Consider the following 25,922-nt stretch of genomic DNA (forward strand, 5'->3'; position numbering starts at 1 on the left):
ACTTTTACCACCCCGTATTTTAAATGGTCTATTAGAGGATCATTTAAGGTCCCTACCTACAAAAATTGCAATAGCAACCGATGCCTCTCAGTGCAACGAAAAGGCAGGGGTGGGAATTTACTGTCCGAGTTTAGACTGGTCCTTTTCGCTGCGCCTTCCGGATTACACCCCTATTTTTCAAGCTGAGTTTCTGGCAGTAGTTCTTGCTCTGCGCAAGCTTGATCCTTCTATTTCTGCAGTGGCAGTCATTTCCGATTCTTTATCTTTGTGTTCGTCCCTCGCGTCGCATGTTGACTGTCCCACTTTAAGCACTTTTTTATCGCTTCTTCCTTCGCATTTGAGCCTTGTTCACTTGATATGGGTACCCGACCACAGCAGCGTGACTGTCAATGAGATCGCGGATAACCTTGCAAAGGCTTCCCTAGGCGGCCCTGTGTTGCCCATCATCCCGGCTACAGCGTATATCACAGCATCTAGGTTCCGGCGTCGAGTGTTATTAAGTGTGCAAGACACAACTCTTTTAACATCGGTGGAATATCAGCATCTGAAATATTCATGGAGCAGGAAAATTTGTCCATCTCGGCAGCTAGAAGTATCTCTGACGCGGTTGCGCTGCCGCATCCCCCCTCTAAATTTCTATCTGCACAGGTCTGGTTTGGCGCTATCTCCCCTCTGTGCATTTTGCCGTGAGCCTGAATCTATCGATCATTTTTGGCTCCATTGTCGTCGTTTCACCTCTTTGAGAAGAAGGCTGCTGGAGTTGCCCTTACAGCAACTTGGCCTCAGTTTGAGCTGCCCACACTTGCTATCATTTGGTGCCACCACACTTGGGTTCAGCCACAGGTCTGTCTGTGCCGCTGTTCAAAATTTCTTGCTGGAATCTCATCGACTTCCTTGCTAAAGCTTTCAGTATCTTCTTTTTATGCTTCATTTTTTTTTCGAATTATTCTCTTTTCTCTCTCACTCTCCAATCCAATCTCCTTTATATATATATATATATATATATATATATATAAATATATATATATATATATATATATATATATATATATATATATATATATATATATATATATATATATATATATATATATATATATATATATATGGGCGTGTTCAGATAAGAACGGTAATCGAGGTCCCATGACCATTTTTTGTTTTTAATGAAATTTTTATATATGATGGGCAAATGTGTCCACACAAAGGAATGAACCTTAGTTTTGCAAGAAGCTTCGTAGTTTTCTCGGAAAAAAATCGCATGTCACAAGAAGTGGAGAATGTCGTTTTTGGCACTTCGCAAAGTTGCAAGTTTGAAGCCCCATTCCATGCACAAAAAATTTTCTCGGCGCATCAGCATTTTTTCAGAACTTCTTTATAACTTGTATAATCCGAGAAAATAAAAATTGTTTTTTTGCTCTTTCAACCTTCCGATTAAAAAAATTTCAAACTTCGCTTCTGGAGCTATGCGGTGCAAAAAAGGCACTTTTCAGGGCAGCCTTAGGGCAAGATGCGTTAAGATCTTCCCACTGAATATTTTTCTCAGTATTTTTCAGCTGTTTTTACTCACCTCATTCAAGTTCTGTTGCTCTAGACTTGACAGATAGTTTTCAGTACGGTCTCAAAATTGGCCGAAGTTCAAAAACGCCAAAAAAGTGACAACTTTGACTTGGGTTTAAAAAAAAACATCATCGGATTTTGTTAAAATTTCCCTGAATAATCCTCAATACATGATAATTTTAAGGCACTAGAAAAGTGTTGCATTATATTGTTTTAAAATACAAAAGTGAACACAAAACTGAGTTCATGTTTTTGTTATATAGAATTGTTTATTACTGCCACTTAGAAATAGTAGCTGTCAGAAATTTGATTTAGCACTCATTGAACGTGGTTACATTTTATTTACCGCAATATCCGAACCATTCTCTATGCTTATAGAGCTTCTATTCGCTTGTTAGCAGCGCTCTTAATGCGTGAAAATGGGAATAAATTCGCTATTTTGCCTAATGTCATAATAATTGGCTGGTGGCGGTCAAACGTTGTTTGTATTCTCTAATTTATTCGTCGTACGGTCTATTGGTATATATAATCGATTCATTAAAAATATTAGATCATTTCTCGGTTCTTAGAAAAATTTTTGCGTTTTCAAACCCGCGTCTATTTACCTCTGTGTTCAATGGTTCTACAAGGCACTGTCAGGAGACAAAACGTCGTCTCCTGAGGGGAACGATTTATCTGCAAGGATTTTAATCATGTGGAGTTTTAATCGGGAGGCAATTTAAAAATGGGATGCCGCTTCATGTGCACATTGCAATTCAGAAAATCGTAACAAGAAATAAACGGCGGCAGTTGGTTTCGGTTTTGCCCACTGTATATTGTCCAGCACGAAGCACTAACCAGATCACAGTCTCTTCCATTCAGAAGCAGCGGTGGAGGCCACGTAGGATGCACTGCCTTCAGTTGACTGAACCTACTTCCACAGGTGGAGCGTCTGAACTCCAGGCACTTCCTTTGCCAGTTTCCATTCTTCCTTCTTCAGTTCGCGAAAGTCTGCAAGCTCCCTCTGTGGCAGCTCCAGAATGGTGATGTTCTTTAGCGTTCCTTGAATTGCGTCTGCGAAGCCTCCGGCTGTGTGTATGGCCTCACTTGCAGGCTTCCGCAAGTTGTGGTTTGATGCTCGATGGTGTGATGCTGCGCCATGTTTCCTCAGGAATTGTGCCACGATCCACATGATGGCATTTTCACTTTGGAACATTTTTAAATGAGCAGCGAGGATCAGGTGTTGATCGCTACATGGGAATACGGTGAGCTAGTTAAAAAAAAACTCTGACCGCTTCATCGTTTATGAGAGAATTTCTAAGAGTGGCCATGAAATGCATTCCCTACAACTATATTATATCTGTGCTAGTAAGAGCAATACATGAAAAAACACACGGCTGCATGAGAGGTGCAATTGTTTTACATTTTGATTTCGCCAAAAAAATGAACAGTTGTGCTTCCAGACTCAGTACAAGCGTACCATTGGCAGAAAAACCAGGTAACCGTGTTTTCCTGCGTTGTCATGTCCAGAAAATCGACTCGTAACTACGCCGTTAATTTGTCTCATGATTCCGCTATGTCTCATGATTCCATATCGCTTTACGATATGTCTCATGATTCCGCTCATGCATGCTTGGCTCTGTTGAAAATCAAAGCACATCTCGAAGAAAACGCGCCAATCTACACCAAGGTAATATATTTGAGCGACGGGGCTCCCGCTCACTTCAAGAATAAATACCAGTTTCATGAGCTGCAGCGCAGTGAATGTCAACGGACGATATTGATGTTTTCGGCCTTTGGACACAACAAAAATGCTTGCGACGGCGTTGGTGGGCTAGTGAAACATCGAGCATCAAACCACAACTTGCGAAAGCCTGCAAGTGAGGCCATACACACAGCCGGAGGCTTCGCAGACGCAATTCAAGGAACGCTAAAGAACATCACCATTCTGGAGCTGCCACAGAGGGAGCTTGCAGACTTTCGCGAACTGAAGAAGGAAGAATGGAAACTGGCAAAGGAAGTGCCTGGAGTTCAGACGCTCCACCTGTGGAAGTAGGTTCAGTCAACTGAAGGCAGTGCATCCTACGTGGCCTCCACCGCTGCTTCTGAATGGAAGAGACTGTGATCTGGTTAGTGCTTCGTGCTGGACAATATACAGTGGGCAAAACAGAAACCAACTGCCGCCGTTTATTTCTTGTTACGATTTTCTGAATTGCAATGTGCACATGAAGCGGCATCCCATTTTTAAATTGCCTCCCGATTAAAACTCCACATGATTAAAAACCTTGCAGATAAATCATTCCCTTCAGGAGACGACGTTTTGTCTCCTGACAGTGCCTTGTAGAACCATTGAACACAGAGGTAAATAGACGCGGGTTCGAAAACGCAAAAATTTTTCTAAGAACCGAGAAATGATCTAATATCTTTAATGAATCGATTATATATACCAATAGACCGTACGACGAATAAATTAGAGAATACAAACAACATTTGACCGCCACTAGCCAATTCTTATGACATTAGGCAAAATAGCGAATTTATTCCCATTTTCACGCATTAAGAGCGCTGCTAACAAGCGAATAGAAGCTCTATCAGCATTGAGAATGGTTCGGATATTGCGGTAAATAAAATGTAACCACGTTCAATGAGTGCTAAATCAAATTTCTGACAGCTACTATTTCTAAGTGGCAGTAATAAGCAATTCTATATAACAAAAACATGAACTCAGTTTTGTGTTCACTTTTGTATTTTAAAACAATATAATGCAACACTTTTCTAGTGCCTTAAAATTATCATGTATTGAGGATTATTCAGGGAAATTTTAACAAAATTCGATGATGATGTTTATTTTTAAACCCAAGTCAAAGTTGTCACTTTTTTGGCGTTTTTGAACTTCGGCCAATTTTGAGACCGTACTGAAAACTATCTGTCAAGTCTAGAGCAACAGAACTTGCCTGAGGTGAGTAAAAACAGCTGAAAAATACTGAGAAAAATATTCAGTGGGAAGATCTTAAGGCATCTTGCCCTAAGGCTGCCCTGAAAAGTGCCTTTTTTGCACCGCATAGCTCCAGAAGCGAAGTTTGCAATTTTTTTAATCGGAAGGTTGAAAGAGCAAAAAAACATTTTTTATTTTCTCAGATTTTACAAGTTATAAAGAAGTTCTGAAAAAATGCTGATGCGCAGGAAAAATCTTTTGTGCATGTAATGAGGCTTCAAACTTGCAACTTTGCGAAGTGCCAAAAACGACATTCTCCACCTCTTGTGACATGCGATTTTTTTCCGAGAAAACTACGAAGCTTCTTGCAAAACTAAGGTTCACTCCTTTGTGTGGACACATTTGCCCATCATATATAAAAATTTCATTGAAAACAAAAAATGGTCATGGGACCTCGATTACCGTTCTTATCTGAACACGCCCATATATATATATATATATATATATATTATTATTATTATTATTATTATTATTATTATTTGTTTTCAGATTTGTTGATTTTTTTTTTCCATCCTCTCCGTGCCCTTTTTGTGGTAGACTCCCCCGGTGTTCCTCTCCCGTGTGCTTTCCTTTTGCCTTTACTGCGTACAGGTGAATACCAACCTTTTCCACCCGATTCTTGGCCGATCCCCCAGAGTGGGTATGTGCCATTCTGTCGTAGGCTACAACAACAACAACAACTTTGCCATTGTGAGTAGACTGGCCTGTCGCCGCGTCTGACTTCATCTGACCGATCTGATCTCGGACTGCCTGACTATCTGCTTTGGTTCCTGGTGGTGCCGGGCGTTTCTGTTTGGTGAGGCCGTTCCACGTTCGGGGGTTTTTTGGTCAGGATTCAGGGTAGCACTGTAGATTTGAGTAATGTGAGGTTGCCTTTGCGCCGGCTGTAGGCATGGCTTTCACCTCCCCGGGTGGGGGCTCGGCAGCCTGGTTCGCCGGTCTGCCGGTCGAAAGCTTGCCTCTGACTTCATTTGGGAGGAATGGTGTAGATGCAATTCCGGTGGCGCTTGTACCGTTAGGTGATGGAGTACTAAAAATGAAGAATTCCAAAGCGATCCAGCACGAACTGAAGAGTCTGTCAAATCACTATCTCGACATCTCTGAAGTGCGTCCTTTCGGGAGGCGTGGTATTCTTTGCAAGTCGGCAAACACTGAGTGTGTGTCGGATCTGCTCCGGTGTCGTACTTTTACTGCAGTTCCGGTTAAGGCCTTCATTCCGGAACAGCTTGCGTGCACTAAAGGTATTGTCCATGGAGTGGACCCGTCATCTTCCGCCCAAGAAATTCTGGAGGAATTCCAGGACGCAGGAGCCGGGGTTATTTCTGTTTACCGTTGCTCGCGCGAGGTCGCAGGAGTGCGTGTTGCTACAGAGTCGGTAATTACAACTTTTGCTGGTCGCACCTGCCCCTCTGAGCTGAAAATATGGCCTATTGTATATCGCGTGGACCCGTTGCAACCTCGTCCTCTGCAATGCACAAACTGTTGGCGATTTGGACATAGTGGTAAAGCCTGCAAGTCGGCGACTAGATGCCGGGTGTGTGGTGAAGGTCACTCCTCCGACAGCTGCACTGCTGGTGAACCTGTCTGTTGCTTGTGCAGTAACGCCCACAGTGCTGATGATTCCACTTGCGAAAAACGGTCACAGGAGCAGAGTATCTTGGAATTAATTGAGCAAAATAGATGTTCCCGAGCAGACGCTCATGCGCTCCTTAACCGCAGAAATCACTCTTACGCCAGCCTTGTGCGTTCCTCTACTCCCGACCTTGAAGCCACGCTGTCTGCCAAGATTGTGTCAAGCGTCGAAAAAGCACTGTCAGCTGTGGTAGAGCGTATGCTCAGCAGCTTTACTCAGGCTTTGTCTGAGATTGCTGCGAGTCAGGCAGTTTGTCATCTCCCACCTGCAGTGCCGCCAGTGACAACTTCACTTCAACCGTGTGCTGAAAGTTCGATTGGACCATCATCTTCCAATATACCGACTCCCGTGCCACCTCTCGATAGCGTCCCAGTTAGTCTTCCTCGCAGCAGTGTCTGTACTACTGATGTGGAAATGACGTGCCCTACACAGAAGCGTCGTGCTTCCACCTCTCCCTCTAAGACCTCCGTTCCCCAGCTCAAGACTAGAAAAGGGCCTGCTAAAGTCTCCTCGAAGTCTGATGTGCTAAAGGAGGCTGTTTCGGCCTCTATTCTCGACTAGTTAACATGGCTGGTGTAAAGGTTCTACAATGGAACTGTCGATCTCTAGCTTCTTCTCTTACAGATTTAAAACTTCTTTTATCTTCTCATAATCCAGATATAGTGCTCTTACAAGAAACTTGGCTCTCATCTGTAAAATCATTTTCATTAAATAGGTTTCGTGTTTTTCGAGCGGACCGCATACATGGTAGGGGCGGTGGGTTAGTGACCCTGATTTCTTCAAAACTGTGTCACCGCGCATCAATTAATAAAAAGGTTATGCTTCCCGACTGCGAGCTCTTAGCTGTTGATCTTATTTTGCCGCACTGTGCTCCTGTGACAGTTGCTAACGTATATTATCCAGCAGGAGTAAACAGAACAGACCACCTGGACAGCTTGCTTGGCAACTCTAATAGGGTCATTATTGCTGGAGACTTTAATTCACATCACGTTGTCTGGGATACCTACACTGACTCTCATGGTCAGATGTTATGGACATGGATGTCGGCAAATAATGTGCGCTGCTGCAATTCTCGGGCCATAACCTTCATCCGTGGAAATTCAAGTTCAGTTCTCGATTTGTCTTTGGCAGCAAGTGGGGTAGGTATAGGGGCATGGTCCACAGTTGACAGTGGTACGTCTAGTGACCACTTGCCAATTATTTTCACCATCTTGGTGCGCTCACTCCATGGGCAGGGTTCTGCCCGAAAGTTAGTTAATCTTGCAGCCTACAAATCGTCTTTGCGCGCTTCCCTTTCATCTGATGTTTGTTCCAACGGAAACGACAGGGCTCAGCGAGTGTTTCATTCTGTTTTGAAGGCTACAGAGAGTTCCCAGTTCATTGTGCGGTCGGGTGTTAGCAATAAATCACCATCCCCATGGTGGAACGCTGCGTGTGAGACAGCCTTCCGCCGTAGGAAAGCAGCATGGAAGAGCCTTTCGCATAATCAGAGCCCTGCTAATTGGATCAACTATAAATTTTTCTCGGCCTCGTTTAAGAGAACAATAGCAAAGGCAAAGGATGACTACAATCAAAATTTGAATGCCTATTTGTCAGCCCCAAACAATAGGAAGGCTCTGTACCGTTTTATGGAACGGAATATCCACTCCTCATCAATGCAGTTAACAAGCTCGGCTGTACTGTCCCCACATGAGGCGAAAGATGAGTTAGAGCGAATCGCACAAGGGCTCGCGTTACGCTTTCAGGAGAAGCGCAGAGTGCCCTTGTTCGACCCCTTCCCCTGCTCAGACTATGTGGCGGTTGATAAATCAGAACTACTAACTGTAGTCTCTGCGATGCAGTCTTCGGCTCCGGGTTCGGACGGTGTTACGGTCGGTATGTTGAAAATCTTAGCTGAAGAATTCACTCAGGACCTTCTCGATCTGGTCAACGCTTCATTGGAAGCTGCATGGCTGCCGCACTCCTGGAAGGTGGCGAAAATAGTATTACTCTTAAAAGATTCAAAAAAAGGATTCCATCTTGATAACATTCGGCCGATAGCTCTAACATCCAATTTGGTAAAGCTCGTGGAAAGAATTGTGCACAGCCGCCTGTCAAAGCATGTTTCAGAAATTAATGCATTGTGTCCAGCCCAGATTGGCTTTCGCCGCGGATGCTCAATATGGTCTGGCCATGTTGATTTAGAGAGCAGAATCCGCCTTGCTATGCGAAAAAACGAAGTCCCAGCGTTAGTGACGCTTGACATTGCTAAAGCGTACGACAGTGTTGAACATTCTATCCTTCTCACGAAATTGTCAACACTACACCCGCCGTACTACGTTTATGCGTGGATCCGCGAATTTTTAGCGGGACGGCAGTTTTTTTGCACTGACGGCTCCTTCACTTCAGACACCTACGCCCAGACCAGAGGTGTGCCACAAGGTTCTGTGCTTTCGCCACTCCTTTTCAATATTCTATTGTGTGACATTCCCATCCACCCTGACGTTACAGTATACGTTTATGCAGATGACATTGCCTTCTTTGCCTCGGCAACCGACATTCATGCCCTGTATCGTTGTCTTCAGGCTTACCTCAATGCTCTAGAGGTTTGGCTTAATAACATTAATCTGGTGTTAAATGTGCATAAAAGCAGTGTGTTAGTTTTTCAATCTAACATGCCTTTATATATATCGTTACAATATCGCACGGACATTATACCGCAGGTGGACTCCTTGCGGTATCTAGGCGTAATTTATGATGGTAGTAAGGACTGGCGGCCCCACATCAAGAGTATCGTTGAGAAAGGAGAGCGTGCGCTGGGTCGGCTACTTCGAATAAGCAATAGGAGATTTGGCATGCGTCGGGACACGCTCCTACTCCTTTACAAAGCCTATGTCAGACCCATTTTGGAATTTGGCTGCATACTCTTTTCTGGGTCCGCCAAATACAAGCTCCGTCCGTTGCTGCTGTTAGAAAGGCGTGCCCTGCGCCTCTGCCTCGGCCTCCCTCAGTCAGTTTCCACCGCAGTTCTGTACTTGGAGGCTCGTATTCCCGACCTTAACTCTCGTTTTCAGCTATTAACTGTCAGGACTTTCTTACGGGCATTTGAGTCTGCTTCTGGTGTGGCTACACCTATTTTTGTTTCCCACCCGGCTCTCTTTTTTAGTCATCATTGGCCAAGGTTTCGCCTCCCTCAGGTCGTTTTTACTCAAAACCTTTTATCGGTCATTGGTGTAGATCTCAGTTCTGTGTGTAGAGTAGGTTCTGCAACGTCCCCTGTGGATATTGCTTTTGATTATATTTTCCCACCTAATTCAAAGCATCTGCCGTCCAGGACCCTACTTAGTCTCCTCTCAGAACACCTTGACTCTTTCCCCCACCACAGCGTGATTGCTACAGATGCGTCCGGGGCTGGCCAGAACGCAGCCGTTGGCATTTTTTCTGAGGATCTCTCTTGGAGTTATTCACTTCGAGTCCCGGATTACACTCCCATATTTCTAGCGGAGTTTATGGCTCTTGGGCTGGCTGCTTTAAAGATTCCCCCCAGTGTCTCCCAAGTGATATTCCTGTCAGATTGCCTCTCTGTGTTGTTGGCGCTGGATTCTAAACGGGACGATCTATTGAGCCGCTCATTGAAGTATTTCATTCCTGGATGGGTGAAAGAGGTGCGCTTCGTTTGGATCCCAGGTCACTGCGGTATTTCTCAAAACGATGCAGCAGACTTTTTAGCAAAATCTGCTCTCAATGCACCGGTCGCCTGTAGCGTCCCTAATCTGATCCTTTTCGGAATGTCTCGCTTTCAGCGCTTTCAGCATATTACCACTATGTGCAACGATCCCTTGCTGTCTACTATTGACTACCACCATCTCATGTACCCATGGAAGGTTCGTGCTTGTAAATCCCGGCAATGTGAGGTTGCAATGACACTCCTGCGGTGCAGAATTCCCAGCTTAAATCTTTATTTATGCAGATGCGGGTTCAGTCCCTCCAACCTTTGTGCGACTTGCGGAGAGGTGGAAACACTGGAGCATTTCCTACTCTATTGCCGGAGGTTTGCACTTCAGAGAAGGACGTATCTCGAAATTCCAATTTCTCGAATGGGACTCACTTTGTCGGTTCCGCTTCTCCTGTCCTTCGGTGCTAGCGCCAGAGGTTTTGCATTGCATCAAGTTTGCGATTTCCTCCACAATTACATAATTGCTACCGGCAGGTTCCCTTGCTAATGGTACCCAAAATGTCCGCATTGCAAAATCCTTCAGACTTTTTCTGGTATTCAGTTCTCTAATCTTTATGCCGGTTTTTTTTTTCATTCATTTCTTCCTGTAATTTCTTTTTATCCATAATTCCATCTTTAATTCCTCGCAATACGTACCCAAAGTTAATCATTAGCTTGGCCCCAAAAGGTTATCCATTAGCTTGGTACCAATTTGCCTTCTTTGGGCTCTCCTCACTGAACCCTGGCCAATCCCCCGTCGTGGGTATGTGCCATGCCACCAAGGCAACAACAACAACAACAACATGACGAAGGAATGGAAGGAACGTTTTTGGTGTAGCAATATGATTTTAATAGATATTTCATTCTTAGGGCATACAGGTGAGCTTCCCAGGATCTCATTAATTAGGCACCAAATAAGACGCTTTGGTCCATGTCGCTCCTGTACGACATGGTTCCAAAAGAACTGTTTGTTTTCGTTATTCCGTTTCCGTGGTTTGTGAAGGCTGAACGCAGTGTCCTGCAGGATCCTGCAGGCACTATGCATTTTACTGCCGACCGTGCGCTGAGATGAAGTCGCCTACGACACATATAAGCTATGTACGCACGGCGGAGTCTGTTACCGTGTACTCAGACCTCCCCGAGTACGATAATAAATATTCTCTGCTCCTTCCTGTATGTGATAGGAATTAGCCGAGTACGAAGACTTTTTTCCTCAGTAAAACTTTTTAAAGTCTCTGTTACCATAACTCCAGCAAACACTTGGGTACTTCTTAACCACAATCTTAAAGAAGAAAATGTGGCAGCATTTGGAAGTTGGCCCATTCAGAATTATTCCAGAGAACCCCCCAAAATTTGAACGTAGGACCACCCGATAAAATGGATTAAGGGAGGTTAGTTGGTGGATTGAGGTGGATTATTGTGCATTGGCGGGTAGATTGATTTCGATTAGTGGATATTAGTAGGTGGGTTAAGGGGAACAGTGGGCTGAATTATCGTAAGCCCAAATGATCCTCCATTGGAAGGTACTCGAACATTCTAGTCCCAAATTCTCAAATTTAGTGGTGCTGATGAAAACGCGACGCTTTAGAACAATCAGGGAATTTCTTTACAGAGAAATCGACTTCGTTTTGCAAGAATGCCACCGCATTAAAAAAATTCGGGGGAGATTTAAGCTCCGTCTTCAGGGTATGACGCGGTAGCCTTAGCGGGTCCCTTAGTAGGTACCTACCCCTCATGCAATGCCCCTGAAATGGGGCCTTTAGGGAAATAAAAGTGAAATAAATAATAAATAAAATATTCATATAATTCGGAATTCTCACATTTTACGATGTGCGTTATTTATTGCTACCCTGGACACGCTCATTGTAGTATTCTATGTAATACTTTTGTTACTCCTGCTCCTCCTACCGGGGCCTGCCTAAGGGCCTGCAGTATATTCTGTAAAAAAAAAAAAAAATGTTCTATGCCGCCATTTTCTATCGGAAGCCATTGACTTTCAAGAAAGCTAGAAATGTTTTCTTGGAAAGTCCATGGCTTGCGATAGAAGAATGGCGGCATTGGCTACACGGAAAATGTGAAGGACAAAGATGACTGCGCTTGCCAACGCACGTGCACGAGCCACGCGCATCGCGCTCAGAGAAGCTGAAAGCTGCCCCGGAAAGGCGTCTGGCGACCGCTGTCCATGGAGACCTCGGCGCCAATGCCAGCACCCACGGAGGACGGCAGCAGTCCATGGCTGGAAGACGTCCTCCCTGGGGTGACGGACGACGGAGTGCCGGAGTCGTCTTGGGCCGAAACGGAGCTGCGACGAGAGCCGCTGCGCAGTGCAGACCAGCCCCGCACGCCGCAGCCTTCTGTGCCGGACGGCGTCTTCCCATCGGTCACGCGGGTCGCGGTGAGCACACCGCGGGCGCCGTCCTGGCGGTGACCGTCGCTACGTCCCACATCGTCGGCACGTGGCTGGTATTCATCGCCCAGCGGCTGTCCACGCCCGTCGTCTCCCTCCATGATCCGGCGCCACGTCCCGCCGCTCCAGGAACCAATTGGGGAGCCCGGCTGTCACCGCGGTGCCTATAGGGTGCGTCTTTGGAGCTCCGAGGGGACTTGGCAGGCGCTGCACCATGCGCCAACGAGAACCTGGCCTGAAGGTGAAGCACCAGGTGGCATAACGATAGCGACGTCAGGCTCCACGCAATGACTCCTCGTGGCCAGAGCTGCCACCTACGATCCTGATAGGTCCATCTCGTCGCGCAGACAACAAGGACCGGAACAGCTACTCTAGTAGTACTATAGTGATAAAATATGTGCAAACTAAATATTGCCCATTGAAAACACCGGTATTGGCCTCACCAAGTAATATGCATAAAATTCATTGCCTACCATGAATTCTTCGTCTCTATTGTTTATTTCCAACGCGGATCATCTGACAGGCACGAAAACAGAGGAGCCACCAGTCACGCGCCTTCGACGTGACAGACACTACTCGGTGCCTTGAACCCCTGCTTCACAGGCGGAAGCTCACAATGAAAGGAGGAGATGGGAATGATTGCGTAAATAAGTAGTTAGAAATCCAGCTTCTCTACTGCGTGGTTGCCAGTGGGTGGTGGTGGAAAACATTTATGTACAGATACACTTCAGGAGGTTCTGCATGAGCTGACCCAGAGGGGGCCAACCCTTACAAGTACTAGGTGGACCACCCCAGTGGCGTCGGCCGCCGCCTGGGCTCGCGGGACTAAGGCCCGTTGGGCCTGCAGGTGAGAGCAGTCGAGCAGGGCCGCCTCCCAGTCCTCCCGGGTTGGGTTGGGGTGAGGGGAGATAGCAGGGTTGGAGGGGCATGCCCACACCGTGTGATAGATGTCCGAAGACTTCTCCGCACAGTGCGGACAGCTGCCCGAGAAATAAGGGTCGAAGTGTTTGAGAGCTGCAAGCACCGAAGCTAAGTAGCATTGGGCTCGGTCAGTACTTCGGAGGGAGTGGGTAGCCCGCCCCCGCCTTCAGCGGCAACGCTTATCCCGCTAACCCTCACGAGTCAAACTCGTGCTGGCATCGCTCGTCGCGCTTCTGAAACTATTGATTTGAGCAGTAGCTGCGTAGGACTACAACATGGTCCTCCTCTTCATCAAGAGCACTAAAAGAGACTCACAATAACTTGCAGCTAAGCGTTTTGGAGAAGAAAGAAAACACCACACAATGTAGATATCGTGCCGCGTTGTCTGCAGCAGTCTGCAGGAATCTGCGAAGCACGGCAAGGCGTGCGAGAAAGCGGGGGAGTCTGATCCTATCCGTCCTTGACGTCACTGTCCCAGCAGCTCATTTAGTGGGCCCAATATTGGAAATGTATTGCCAAGGGCGTCCGCAGAATTTTTTTCAGGGGGGGGCCCATTGGTTGTTGGCGCCGGAGGGGGGGGGGGGGGGTATATTCGTAGCGAAAAGGCACTATTTGCGGAGTAAATTTATTTATTTATATATAAATAAAAAATAAGTAAAATAGACACATGAAAGAAAATTACAAGCAGCAAATTAAAGCGCGGATTGTAGAGATACATTGGAGTTTATCAACAAAGAAACAATTAAAATTAATAAAAATGCAAAAAGATACTATCAATACTCGAAGTGCTCAGTCTTACTTCATACGGGTTCTCGACTCACCCGAATTGATGACCAGCACACAGCGCAATATGTTCACAAACACGCAACTACAGTCACTCAGTCAGTCTTCCTTGAACAGCAACTGTAGGCGCCTCGGATTTTTCTGGGCGAATTGCGTAGTTACACGGGTGATAAATTCATTTCTGTGCTTCATTACACGCTCTCAGTGCACAGTCATCATATATATTGATTGGAAAAATGGTTGAACGAGTACGTTGAAAACAAAAGATGACTATATACAACGAAAACTTATTTACAAGATAAATGCACGCTCGCAGCTTCATACACCTCGCTCCATCTTGCTCGCGCATCCGCACAGTCGAGCAACCGCACACACACTGCTCGCCGCTCGTCGTTTTCTCGTCCGCTGTCTTGGTTGTTCTCACCTTCGTTGACAACCCGCCACTAAAAACACCGAAGCACAAACACAGAGGCGCGCACATGTGCAAGGGCTTACTTGCCACAATATCCACGAATGCGCACTTTTGGGGTGTAAGGAACGCCGCGCGACTTCCGAGGGGAAGGGACACCCGCAACTAATTCGGTCGGAAAATTTGTTTTTGTGCTTTTATGGGGTTCAGAGCCCCAAAACTACTCAGGCTATAAGGGACGGAGTAGTACAGAGTTTCGGATAATGTCGACCACCTGGGTCTCTTTACCATGCACTGACACGCACAGTACATGGGCGCTGTTGTGATTTGAGGCCCAGCCAGAGGTGACAGGCGAGCCAGGCAGGCGCCATCGGGCTGCGTTGACCAAAGGCGCTGGTTTTCGGAGAAGACGCAAGGAACGCTGGTGTGGGGGCGCCTCTGGAGACTGCGTCGCCGTGAACAAAAGCAGCTAATCCCCTTTGCCGAAGGTTCTGAAAGCGGCGCTTCTACCGCACTGAGCTCTCCCGTGGATCGGAGGAGACAGCGAGCGGCGGCGGCGCCAACTCGTCGCCCGCTTGCCCCTGAGCAGCCCGACAAAGCGGGGGTGGACACGGCTGATTTCTCCTTCCCCCCTCAAGAATTCATCGGTGGCCGGGGTACGAACGTATCATGATTATAGCGAGCGACCTGTGCCCTGTGCACTGTCTGCCTCCGTGTCGCTATCTCTCTAGAGATCAAAGAAACAGACACTCATCTCAAGACGGCTCGAAACACATGCTCGCCGGTGCCGCTGCATGTCTGCAACAGGTCGTCCTTCAGCAGAGCTGGCGGTGGCGTGGTTTGAAAACGGCGGAACGACGCGCGCCCGGACGCGGCATTTCGCAGATGTGACCAAGCGTCGAAGCGGGCTGCTTTTACCCTTTTGGCTGAGCGCACCACCGCCCCTGGCGTGCGGCCATCACTCACGGTTCGAGTCAGTGATTTTCCAGGGGGGTGCAGCCGCCCCCCCTTGCCCCCCCCTCCGGACGCCCATGTGTATTGCCATAATGCCGAAGCTACAAAGGACCTGAGTGGAACCAGCCATTTCCGATATTGGGCCGATTAGCTGGGCTGCTTGGGTGTCTACTTCCTCGCCTACTCGGCACAGAGCGCGTAAAGGCTTAAAAGCGGTCGCGGTTTTAATCCACTATTACGCTACTGTTTCAAACGCTAGCTCAATAAAAGAAGGGACACTTAAGCTCCGCCTTAAAGGGTCAGTCTACTGAATTTTATCGGCCATGTTTTCTTTGCGGCAACCGATAGCCCTTTACTCAAATTACCGCTTAGCCACGTGTGGTGCCAAGAAGTGCGGTAGAACATTTTAAAATAGAATTTACTGACGTGGGAACACATTTGTATGAGAGGGTCCGCCGCGCGGCGACAAACATGGCGGCGCCCGCCGAAGCCGGACCTCTCGCTTCGGGCTGAATTCTTGTTGCTGCTGCCTTTTTCAGTGCGTTCACTGGCCATAAACGGGGCGCCGGTATTTCGCTTCGTCTCATCTCGCCTATAAGAAAACGTATAAGTGATAAATTTGCTTTATTTTAATAACTAGAGTGACGATTCTTAAGTGGAGAGTCGGTTTGTTTACAGCAATGGTTCTCGTCCTCACAACCAGATGGCACCGCTATAGGCTTAGTTTCTAAAAATGGGAATGTGCCTTGCGTTTAGCGTACGTATAACTATAAATATTCATGGGATTTACAGAAAAAGCGAGCGGTACGCCTTCTACAGTTTACTAGAACAAAACGTATGTTTCTCTGACATTGGGGCATACAAACGGTACGTAGTATATTCACTTATGCTTCTACAAAAAAAGACTACCACCTGCAGCAACAAAATGAACATTTGGGGTCGCCACAATGCATTTTTACGCGACTTTTAACGCCGAAATAAAATATAAATTCCTGCCTAAACCGGGTGCAGTTCCCTCGTTATTGATGTTATAGGGTACCAACTACCAGAATGTGCCATTATTTATACACACATCTCGGTCAGTAGACTGACCCTTTAACAGTATGACGCGATAGCGTGATGGGTTAATTGCCACTTATGAGAACTGGTCACTCTGTACTTTACATTCTAGATTCCCGGGAGCCCTCATAACACTCCTGATGCGGCGCTACAGCGATTGAGCGATAAGCCACTGGCCAGCTAATGGCAGGTGCTGCTACCGGCGGGCCTTGTGCAACCCAGGTTGCTCTTCCTGAGCGACCAGTCATTATTATGCGTAGCATATTGCAATCACTCAGTTCAGCCCTTGGGCGCGGCCGGGCAGCCACCAAACCACGTGACGTGACGTCACGACAGCCGGAGGAAAAGCTCGGCCGCAGCCACCACCTGACTCCCGCTAGGGGCGCTGCGCCTGCGCGTGACGTCACGGAGGAAAAGCTGGGCCCCAACTCGCGCGGTCGCGCGCGGCCGCAGCCACCACCTGAATCCCGCTCCTCCCGCTAGGGGCGCTGCGCCGGCGCGTGACGTCACGGAGGAAAAGCTGAGCCCCAACTCGCGCGGTCGCGCGCGGCCGCAGCCACCACCTGAATCCCGCTCCTCCCGCTAGGGGCGCTGCGCCGGCGCGTGACGTCACGGAGGAAAAGCTGGGCCCCAACTCTCGCGGTCGCGCGCGGCCGCAGCCACCACCTGAATCCCGCTCCTCCCGCTAGGGGCGCTTCGCCGGCGCGTGACGTCACGGAGGAAAAGCTGGGCCCCAACTCGCGCGGTCGCGCGCGGCCGCAGCCACCACCTGAATCCCGCTGCTCCCGCTAGGGGCGCTGCGCCGGCGCGTGACGTCACGGAGGAAAAAGCTGCTGAGAAAATCGAGTGCCGCCAAGCAATACCTCGCGCAAAAAGACCGCGCAATATGCAACGCATTCTTGGCTTAACCAAGCTAAGCCTGGGCATCTTTTTTAACTGCCACTTACTACAATGGGCAGTTTCTCACAATCCAGTGGGAGGTTGTGATGACGCCGCAAGATCACAAGGCCTAGGTGGCCCACCTGCCTCTCTGGTGATTTTTCATGAATGTTTCGCTCACAGTCAACGACGACTACGACGGATTTTCTGTGATACGAGCTCCTTAAGTCTACCGCGTTAAAATTTTTCCCATGCACAATGCTCAACCTAGAATTCCACCGCCGCGGTGGCAGAGTGGTTATGGCGCTCGGCTGCTGACCCTAATAACGCGAAGGGGCCGCGGTGGTCGAATTTCGCTGGACGCGAAATTCTAGAGGCCCGTGTACTGTGCCTTATCAGTGCACGCTGGTCGAAATTCCCGGAGTCATTCACTACGGCGTCCCTCATAGCCTGAGTTGCTTCGGAACGTTAAACCCTCATAAACCATCAATTTACAATCTTTGAACATGCGACCCTTGAAGTTCATCGAATTTTATATCCGGTGAAGTAAGTTTCCCTTTAACGATCCAGCGCCGTGAGCACGGCCCTCTGTGCCACATTTCAGCATGCTGCGAGTCCACAAAGCCCCTGAGGTAAATGGAAGTGCCCGTTCTGCAGTCTTGTCGCCTCACACAGCACATTGCTATCGCTTTCCCCTTCTCTGTTTCCGCATCAACTAAAGTTTCCGTTCTCACACCATGTACTTATGGCTATAATCATTTGGTAGTGCTTGTAGTATGCTTGACTGTATCGCATTCCAGCTAGTTTCCCAGGACGCAATGGCGCAAAAAGAAAGCGCAAACATTTTCCGCTGACCAGGAGGTGGCCATCAGCAAGGCATCGACGAAGCGTACGCATCTGCCACAAGACAATTATGGGATGCAGTGAACTGCTGCGTCCAGCGTGCGCATGAGCTGTGCGACCAAGACAGGCAAAACCAGAGCTTGCGATGAAATCGTCACCGCAGGACCTTTTATATAGTGGCCAGTATCGCCTACAGCACCTACAAAACAGAGCTAAACATTCTCAATACGTCAATCTCGGTCTTCTACAAGACCCATCTTCTGGGCGCTTATCTTATGTGGGCTGCGGAAGAAACGGGTGCGCATTGTCGAGGTTTACATAATCGGTTGGAGTACATCCTTTACAAAAATGGTATCTAGACAGTCTATAGACTTCTTATAGTGTCTATTGCCTTCTTATAGATATTTATTTTTGTCTATTCATGGTCTATAGACTGTCCATAGCATCTGTATTGTCTATAGAGTGTTCTCTAGGATTTCTCTATAGAGAGTCTATAGACTATATATACACAGAAGTCTATGGACAGTGTCTAAAAATGTTTGTAAGGGATAGTAGGTGGCTGTTGCCCGTTTTGAAGGCTCCCGCAACGCACATTGGGAGCACACTATAAGCGCTAGGTATGCTGTCCTCGGCATACAATGTGGCAGGTAAGCCCGTTGGCATCCGACGGTTGTGACCTAGCTCTGATGTTGCTACAACGGAAAAAAATACGAAGAAATCACGGGGCCCCTTCGACTTCTTTACGACGTTCAACTCTACTAGGCATGTGTGACGTGGTAGCTGGAACCACCGATTCGGGAAGCCCGGCATCAGTTTACATCCCGGCACAAGCTAGCTCTATAAAGCAATGTTTGAACGGGCCCAACACATGTCTTAACTATCGATTAGGTCCCACAGCTTTTCTAATGTAAGTGTTCTCATAAGATGTTTAATATCTGCATAAAAACCATAATTGAGATAGTTGCAAGTTACAAATATGGGTATGTGACGTGCTATTGGATCTGTATTAATTGCGACCCAACTATCACTCGTGATGTTGATAAGCGCATGACAAATTAACGTGCTGGAACTGCAATCTGCACTTGTGAGCTGTTATGAGCTTGCATAAGTTATACGACTCTTGTTGCAAGGCGTAATAGCTAGCTTCATCAAAGAGGTCTATATTAGAATTAGTGAAAATTATATTACGGTGGCTTTTTAATGCGCAAAATTTGCTCTAACTGAATGAAAATTTGAAAGAAAAAAATTAATGGGAGCACTTTGATGATCTAAATTGCGCAGAGGCGAAAGCGTTAACCACTTCTGGCACTGCCATGCACAGTGTGTGCGTTTACTGGGTATCATAAACATTCAACTAATTATCAGTAATTAACTGATTATCTTTAAACTAATTAACTGGTTATAATTCACTAATTAACTATCATTAATTATTAACTAATTTTAAATAACTACTCTTCATACACCTACTACTACACCAATAACAATCATTACTGACTTTTCAAGTAACTATTCTTAATATCATACTGATGATTGACAGCTGTCGCGGACGCACGGATGGACGGACACGCCGGTGAGTCATGAGCCATAAAAGGCTTTCGCCTTAAAAGTGAAGGTAAACCACACCAATAATTATGGCGCAGTCAATCTTTATGAAAAGCCTCTCATTGCGTGATCACTAACAGTAGCAGTTGACAGAACATTATATACTATACTATCATTAACAAAAAATGGCCAGGCTTAGCTTGGTTAAGCCAAGAATGTGTTGCATATTGCGCGGTCTTTTTGCGCGAGGTATTGCTTGGCGGCACTCGATTTTCTCAGCAGCTTTTCCTCCGTGACGTATGGATGGATGGATAGGAGCGCCCCTTTTGAAACGGGGCGGTGGCAACCGCCACCATGCTCAGCCGTCCTTTTTTTTGTTTTCTTTTGTTTTGTTTTCTTTTTACGTGGTTTGGTGGCTGACCGGCCGCGCCCAAGGGCTGAACTGAGTGATTGCAGTATGCTACGCATAAAAAGCAGCACCGCCTCCTAGTGTGCACACGAACACCGTGGTCAAGAAGACAGCTTGTAGGCTGGTGCGGGAAGTGATTCAGTTCCCTTCAGCCACGATGCACAAACAGCGATCAGATCATTGCGAGAAACAGAAGCAATGAGTGAGTTATTTTTGCGGAGACTGTGCACATTGCAATGAAACACTGATAAGTCGTCTTCATCATTCGTTAGTTGATCAATTCGACACTAAACAGCACGACAAAAAAGGAAGTGCTCTACGAGGTGAAGTTTGAGACAATGACCAATACTGAGCAAGACACGCCAGACCATGCTCGCAACTAATTTGCGAAACAGCCGAGTTTTCAAATTATCCCATAAAGATTTTCCCCTCCAATATAGCCACGCAAATTTCCTGTCTTTACCAAACTGAGCTTGACATGGCTTTCCTAGCAGCACATTGTTCTCTGCACGCAGATGCTCACTGATGTTTTCCTTGAAGCATTATGTGTTTGTTGTATGCTCCTTTATTAATTCTCTATGAAATGTTCTTTTAGTGCCGCATTTGTAGTTGCCGCATTTTGAATTCCCTAAGTTCAAAGTTTGTATTTTCTGTTCTGAAAATTGCACTGTTTCCGAACGTAAGGGTTTAGGTTGGTTGGTTGGTTGGTTTATGGGGTTTAACGTCCCAAAGCGACTAAGACTATGAGAGACGCCGTAGTGAAGGGCTCCGGAAATCTCGACCACCTGGGGTTCTTTAACGTGCACTGACATCGCACAGTACACAGGCCTCTAGAATTCCTCCTCCAAAGAAATTCAACCGCCGCGGCCGGGATCGAACCCGCGTCTTTCGAGTCAGCAGCCGAGCACCATAACCACTGAGCCACCACGGCGGCGGGTAAGGGTTTAGGGACCTAGTCAGGTACACAGTACATTTTGCCCCAAATCCTTTAGCTTTCTGTACACAAAAAGCTAAGAAAAATAGAAATAAAATGAAATGTACATCGGGTCACTCTTTCCAGAATCCAGGAAACTACTGTCGACCCTAGTCTGGATAGCTGGTGAGAAAAACTGAAATCGCGCAGCACGTGTAGCAAAACGTATCACAAGATTCGTCTCTTCGTTGTTCTTCGACTGCATGCCACGCACCCCATCTTTGTTATCGTCAGAGATGGTGGTTCCCAAGAAAGTAGCAATATTCCCCACACACCAGCGCAGGTCCTCATTTTTGACCACTGGAATACCCTTAACCGCAATGTTTTGGTTGCTCGTGTTTGGTTTTAGTTCAATCATCTCATTTTTTTTTGCTCTTTCCACACCTGCCGAGTTTCTTGCCGGCATTGAGAACACTGTATATTAACTTCAGTCAACTCTCATTCACATCCTTCTTGCATTGCTCAAAGCTCATAAAGCCCATAGATTCGTTTACATTCTAAATCAGTATCTCGGATCCGATTCATTGCTGGTGTCCACGTGACACAAACAGGCAGTAAAGAGGAATACAGAGATGCAATTGCAAAAGCAGGAGATAAACGAATTAAACTGTTTATTGGGTGTCAAAGAAAAAAAACAGCAGGGAACAGATCGAGTTAATTTAGAAACGCTGCAGCACTGTTTGCTGCCAATGCAGCCGGGCAATGTCTGCATAGCATTACAAAAATAGGTTAATTTTGCAACAATGCGAGGTCGATTACCAAGTGCATGGTTAGCAGAAAGCTGACGTTTGTTTCACTCACATATTGCAAACATTTTCAACACTGCCTTTTCATATCACACACACACACACGCACATGAACTCAGCAATGATCTGCACAACAGAATACAATGCACACATAAACATATAATGCAAGTATAAACGCTTTACTAAGAAATTCAGGAACCAAAATAAGAAGCAAAAATTTATGAGGGACAACAGTGCCGAGCTAAAATCTGAAGAGAATGATAACTTTACCTTCGCTTAATAAAAAACAAAGCATAGGAAGAATTGTAATGCGCTTACCCAATGAGACATCTCCAGAATATATGTGGTGAAAAACAAAAGGTTTCAAATCAAATGCAAACATCGCTGCTGATCACAACACAATTTTTTGCATTTTTAACACCATCAGTGTCTGGTGAACAAATGGTACATTTGCTTCCACGCAAAGGACGCACAAAAATATGCACTCAATAAAATTTTAAGCATTATTAACGTGCTCACACAATGCATGAGCATATGTTTCCATTTGAATTCAGCCGATATTCCATCCTAAACAGATGAGCACGATCTGGCAGCAGTTATTTAAAACTGTATTTGACTGTGCAGTAACATTCGTGCGAACGATGTCACATACTCCTGCTAAGGGCAGTTTAAATCACAGACATCAGAAACCTTGAGGTATTTTGCGATGGCAACCAAGCACTCGAAATTGAGCTCGTCTATTTGAGTGCCTTCACCTGCATGACACTCCAGTTTGCGAGATACAATCTTGTTGATGAAGAGATAGTTGTTCCAGATAAACCTCCTTGCCGCCTGAACAGCAGTTTTTGCCTCTGTTTCACTCATCCCTGAGGTTGACTTGACACACGAAATTAGGGATGCCTTTGACTCGAGAAGCTCAAATGCTTCGGCGCACGGTTTTCCGACATCCTGCCTCAGCACAAAACTAGCAGCACGGTGGAGGGACGACACATTACGCTGGATAGCTAACCTGATGGCTGGAGTTATGCAGCCAACGTTCACTTCAGTGATGAAAAGATTCTGAAGTAGTGCTTGGGATATCACACCAAGGCTGTCAGGAGTCAGCCCACATGGGCATGACAAGACCAGCTTATGAAGGTTTTCGTTTGTCGTGAGAAGTGTCGCAAGCTGCTCTGCAGATTCGGTGCTGATCTCATAGCACACTAGTGCCAGGTCTGTCAGAGATTTGTTCAACAAAAGCCCTTGTAAAGCCATCACAGCGAAACCTTCTAGTGTGCGAAGAGCACACAGGAAAAGAAACCTCAAGGACTCATTTTCCTCAAGCATTTGGCGCAGGCTTGCAGCATGCGCTGATGTGCACCTCCATAGGTACACTGTTAAGTCTTTCACACATTGACTTGAAGCCAGTGCAGAGCACAGAGCCGCGAATGACTCTTTCGAGAAATTATTGGCGTCAAGCTGCAGCTCGGTGGGGCACAGCAACGGTTCTGACATGGCAGAAACGAGGCCTTCTCTGTCCATTTCTATCCAAGGAAGCTGCACACGACCGTACCACTGATTTCTGGCCAGGTCGATAGACAAAGCCTCCCTGCGAGAGACAAAGAAATCACAAAAAATGCAAACTTACGGACAGCCTGTTCGCACATCAAGTTCGGATGCTATCACATGTTCGGGCGCGCGTTAGGGCGAGGATGACATGTAAAAATTGTTTGTAACCCGCCAGCCACGTTTCTTTAAAGGGCAACTGCATGGGTTCAGAAATTGACCAGCTTGAAAGGGTCGAATGTGCGAAACTGGCAGGTAAAGCTTGCACAGTCCTTTTGGGCTAGAATTTGAAATGGTGACGTAATCACCTATTCAAATCGTGACGGCCATCAAGCTTCTCCGCAGCACACAACGCCAAGTCATCAAAGGTACCCGTACAGTTCAAACGCATCAACTCCTGCTTTGAAGGAAAAAAGAAAACAGAAGGCAAAGCCCGCCGAACGTTGCTTGGCAGCATCCAACAAGGCACGGCAGGGTGTGGCTGACGGCAGGGTAACTGAAAATCATACCCTCCGTGATGTCACACTGAACTTCCCAGCACTGCTCTGCTGCTTTGAGGAGAAGACCAAAATTTAATCGTTGATTAGGCCACTGTTTTAAAAGCTTGTGCAAAAAATTTGGCATGCTTTATCTATAGCCTCTATATGCTTAAATCGATTAATATCGCGAAATTCGCAAAAAGTAGTGCAGTTGCCCTTTAAGAAAGGGCAAGTCACACTGCACACTGAAGGCAATGCATATCACACCATACATACAATATGGTCAAGACATTACATAGCCTAAAGGGCTTTCAGGCTTAAGCGCATCGCGGAATACCTTCAACATTATATTCAAAGAAAATTTTACTATAAACCTCGCAGTTACTTTCTGTTCAGGAGTCATGTGCGAAACACGGTGACAGCTCTACTCCTATGCACTTACCTATCAATAAGCAGTGGCAGCTCACCGAACTCTATAAAATTAATTACAAATGACAGATAACTTTCCACTTCTAATGGAGTGTCTCTGAAATTTAAATTATCACATGCGAAAGGTACGCATTGGTTTTGAACACTTACCATAGTAGAGGAGTCCTTATATTTTGATTAGCTTTGTACATGCGGCAAATTTGATCAGGGCATAAATTAGTGCACATGCGCCGCAATTTTACGCAACACTCTTTTAATGAAATGGCTGCGCTGCAGTGGAGAATCGAACTTCCGGTCAACACTGTAGGAGAAACTTAATTTAAAAATCACCCTTTTAATAGCCAGAAAAAGGTATTTTATAACTGCAGTTCCTGCAACGAAAGTAGAGAAGCGCAGATGTTTAAAAAGATGCATATTCTAATGCATGCTTCTTCCGGAATAATTTCTATCACTTGGCGTCGAACAGCTCGAGGTGGCCAGAATTACTGGGCAGTGCTCCACCATGGTGTGCCTCATAGTCAATGTGTCACTTAGGGACCTTAAACCTCATCATCATTAGCAGCCTGGCTACGCCCACTGCAGTGCAAAGGCCTCTTCCATGTCTCTCCAATTAACCGTGTCCTTTGCCAGTTGCGGCACCCTATCCCTGCAAACTTCTTAGTTTCATCGGCCCACCGAACTTCCTGCCACCCTCTGCTACTCTTGCCTTCTCTTGGAATCGACTCTGTTACCCTTAAGGACCAGCAGTTATCTTGCATCTTGCAACAGTTATCTTGGCTGCGCTTAGGTGGATGCCAATGAGTAATTGCTCCCTTATTACAAATTTACTCCACCTTGGAGGATTCCCCTAAACATTTGACCAACACTGTTACCACTTCCGAGTTATTGATCAATTCGCTCTCGCCCTACCATAAGCTTGCCGTCCCGGTTAGCTCAGTTGGTATAGCGACTGCTCCGGTGAAGCGGTGGTCCCGGGTTCGAACCCCGGACCAGGACGAATTTTTCTTTAACTACGAAGTTTCTGAGAAAGCTGTATAGCTTTCCTTTGTAGCCGCATGACTATGCTTGGGTGGATGCCAATGAGTAATCACTCCCTTATTATCTTGCATTCGCGTTACATGCCCTGCCCAAGCCCACTTCTTCCTCTTGATTTCGACTAGGATGTCATTAACCCGCGTTTGTTCCCTCACCCACTCTGCCCACTTCCGGTCTCTTAACATTACGCCTACCATTTTCCTTCCCATAGGTCGCTGCGTTTTCCTTAACCTAAGCGAACCCTTTTCGTTAGCCTCCACGTTTCTGCCCTGTAAATGAGTACTGGCAAGATACAAGTGTTGTATGCCAACCTGATGCCACCAAAATTATCGTAATCCTACCTGCGTCCACTGCATGACAAAGCCCTTCCCTATGTCTCTAATAAAACCTCTCCTTTGCAGCTGCCGCCACTTATCGCTGCAGACTTCCTAATATCATCCATCCGCGTTGCTTTCTCCTGCCTCCTGCTACGGTTGCCTTCTCTTCGAATCCAATCTGTTACCTTTGAGGACCAGCAGTTATCTTGCCTTCACATTATGTGCTCTCCCCCTGCGCTTTTCTTCTTGATTTCCAGTAGGATACCATTAAGTTGCGTTTGTTTTCTCTCCCGCATTGCTCTCTTCCATAGCTCGCTGCGCTGTACTCAACATA

General features: G+C 46.5%; 2 protein-coding genes and 1 pseudogene across 7 annotated transcripts in view; 1 reads left to right on the forward strand and 2 right to left on the reverse strand.

Annotated features, from left to right (window-relative positions):
* Positions 1-25,922, reverse strand: part of DCP1 (decapping mRNA 1) — a 174,514-nt gene that overhangs the window by 97,429 nt on the left and 51,163 nt on the right. The gene's annotated exons all lie outside the window — the stretch shown is intronic.
* On the forward strand, positions 2,703-3,661 carry LOC149335194 (uncharacterized; annotated as a pseudogene).
* LOC149335195 (uncharacterized) overlaps positions 21,632-25,922 on the reverse strand; it is a 72,187-nt gene continuing 67,896 nt past the window's right edge. For 5 of the 6 annotated variants that reach the window (XM_089551866.1, XM_089551868.1, XM_089551871.1 and 2 more), the window contains exon 3: positions 21,632-23,371. In XM_089551866.1, the coding sequence (XP_089407992.1) occupies positions 22,441-23,371 (931 nt within the window). In that variant the 3' untranslated portion in view covers positions 21,632-22,440. The remainder of the gene's footprint in view (positions 23,372-25,922) is intronic. The other variant, XR_016284021.1, reaches the window with a different exon arrangement.

This window comes from Amblyomma mixtum, chromosome 7 (assembly GCF_055824585.1).
Source record: "Amblyomma mixtum isolate Tamu chromosome 7, ASM5582458v1, whole genome shotgun sequence".
Lineage (NCBI taxonomy): Eukaryota > Metazoa > Arthropoda > Arachnida > Ixodida > Ixodidae > Amblyomma > Amblyomma mixtum.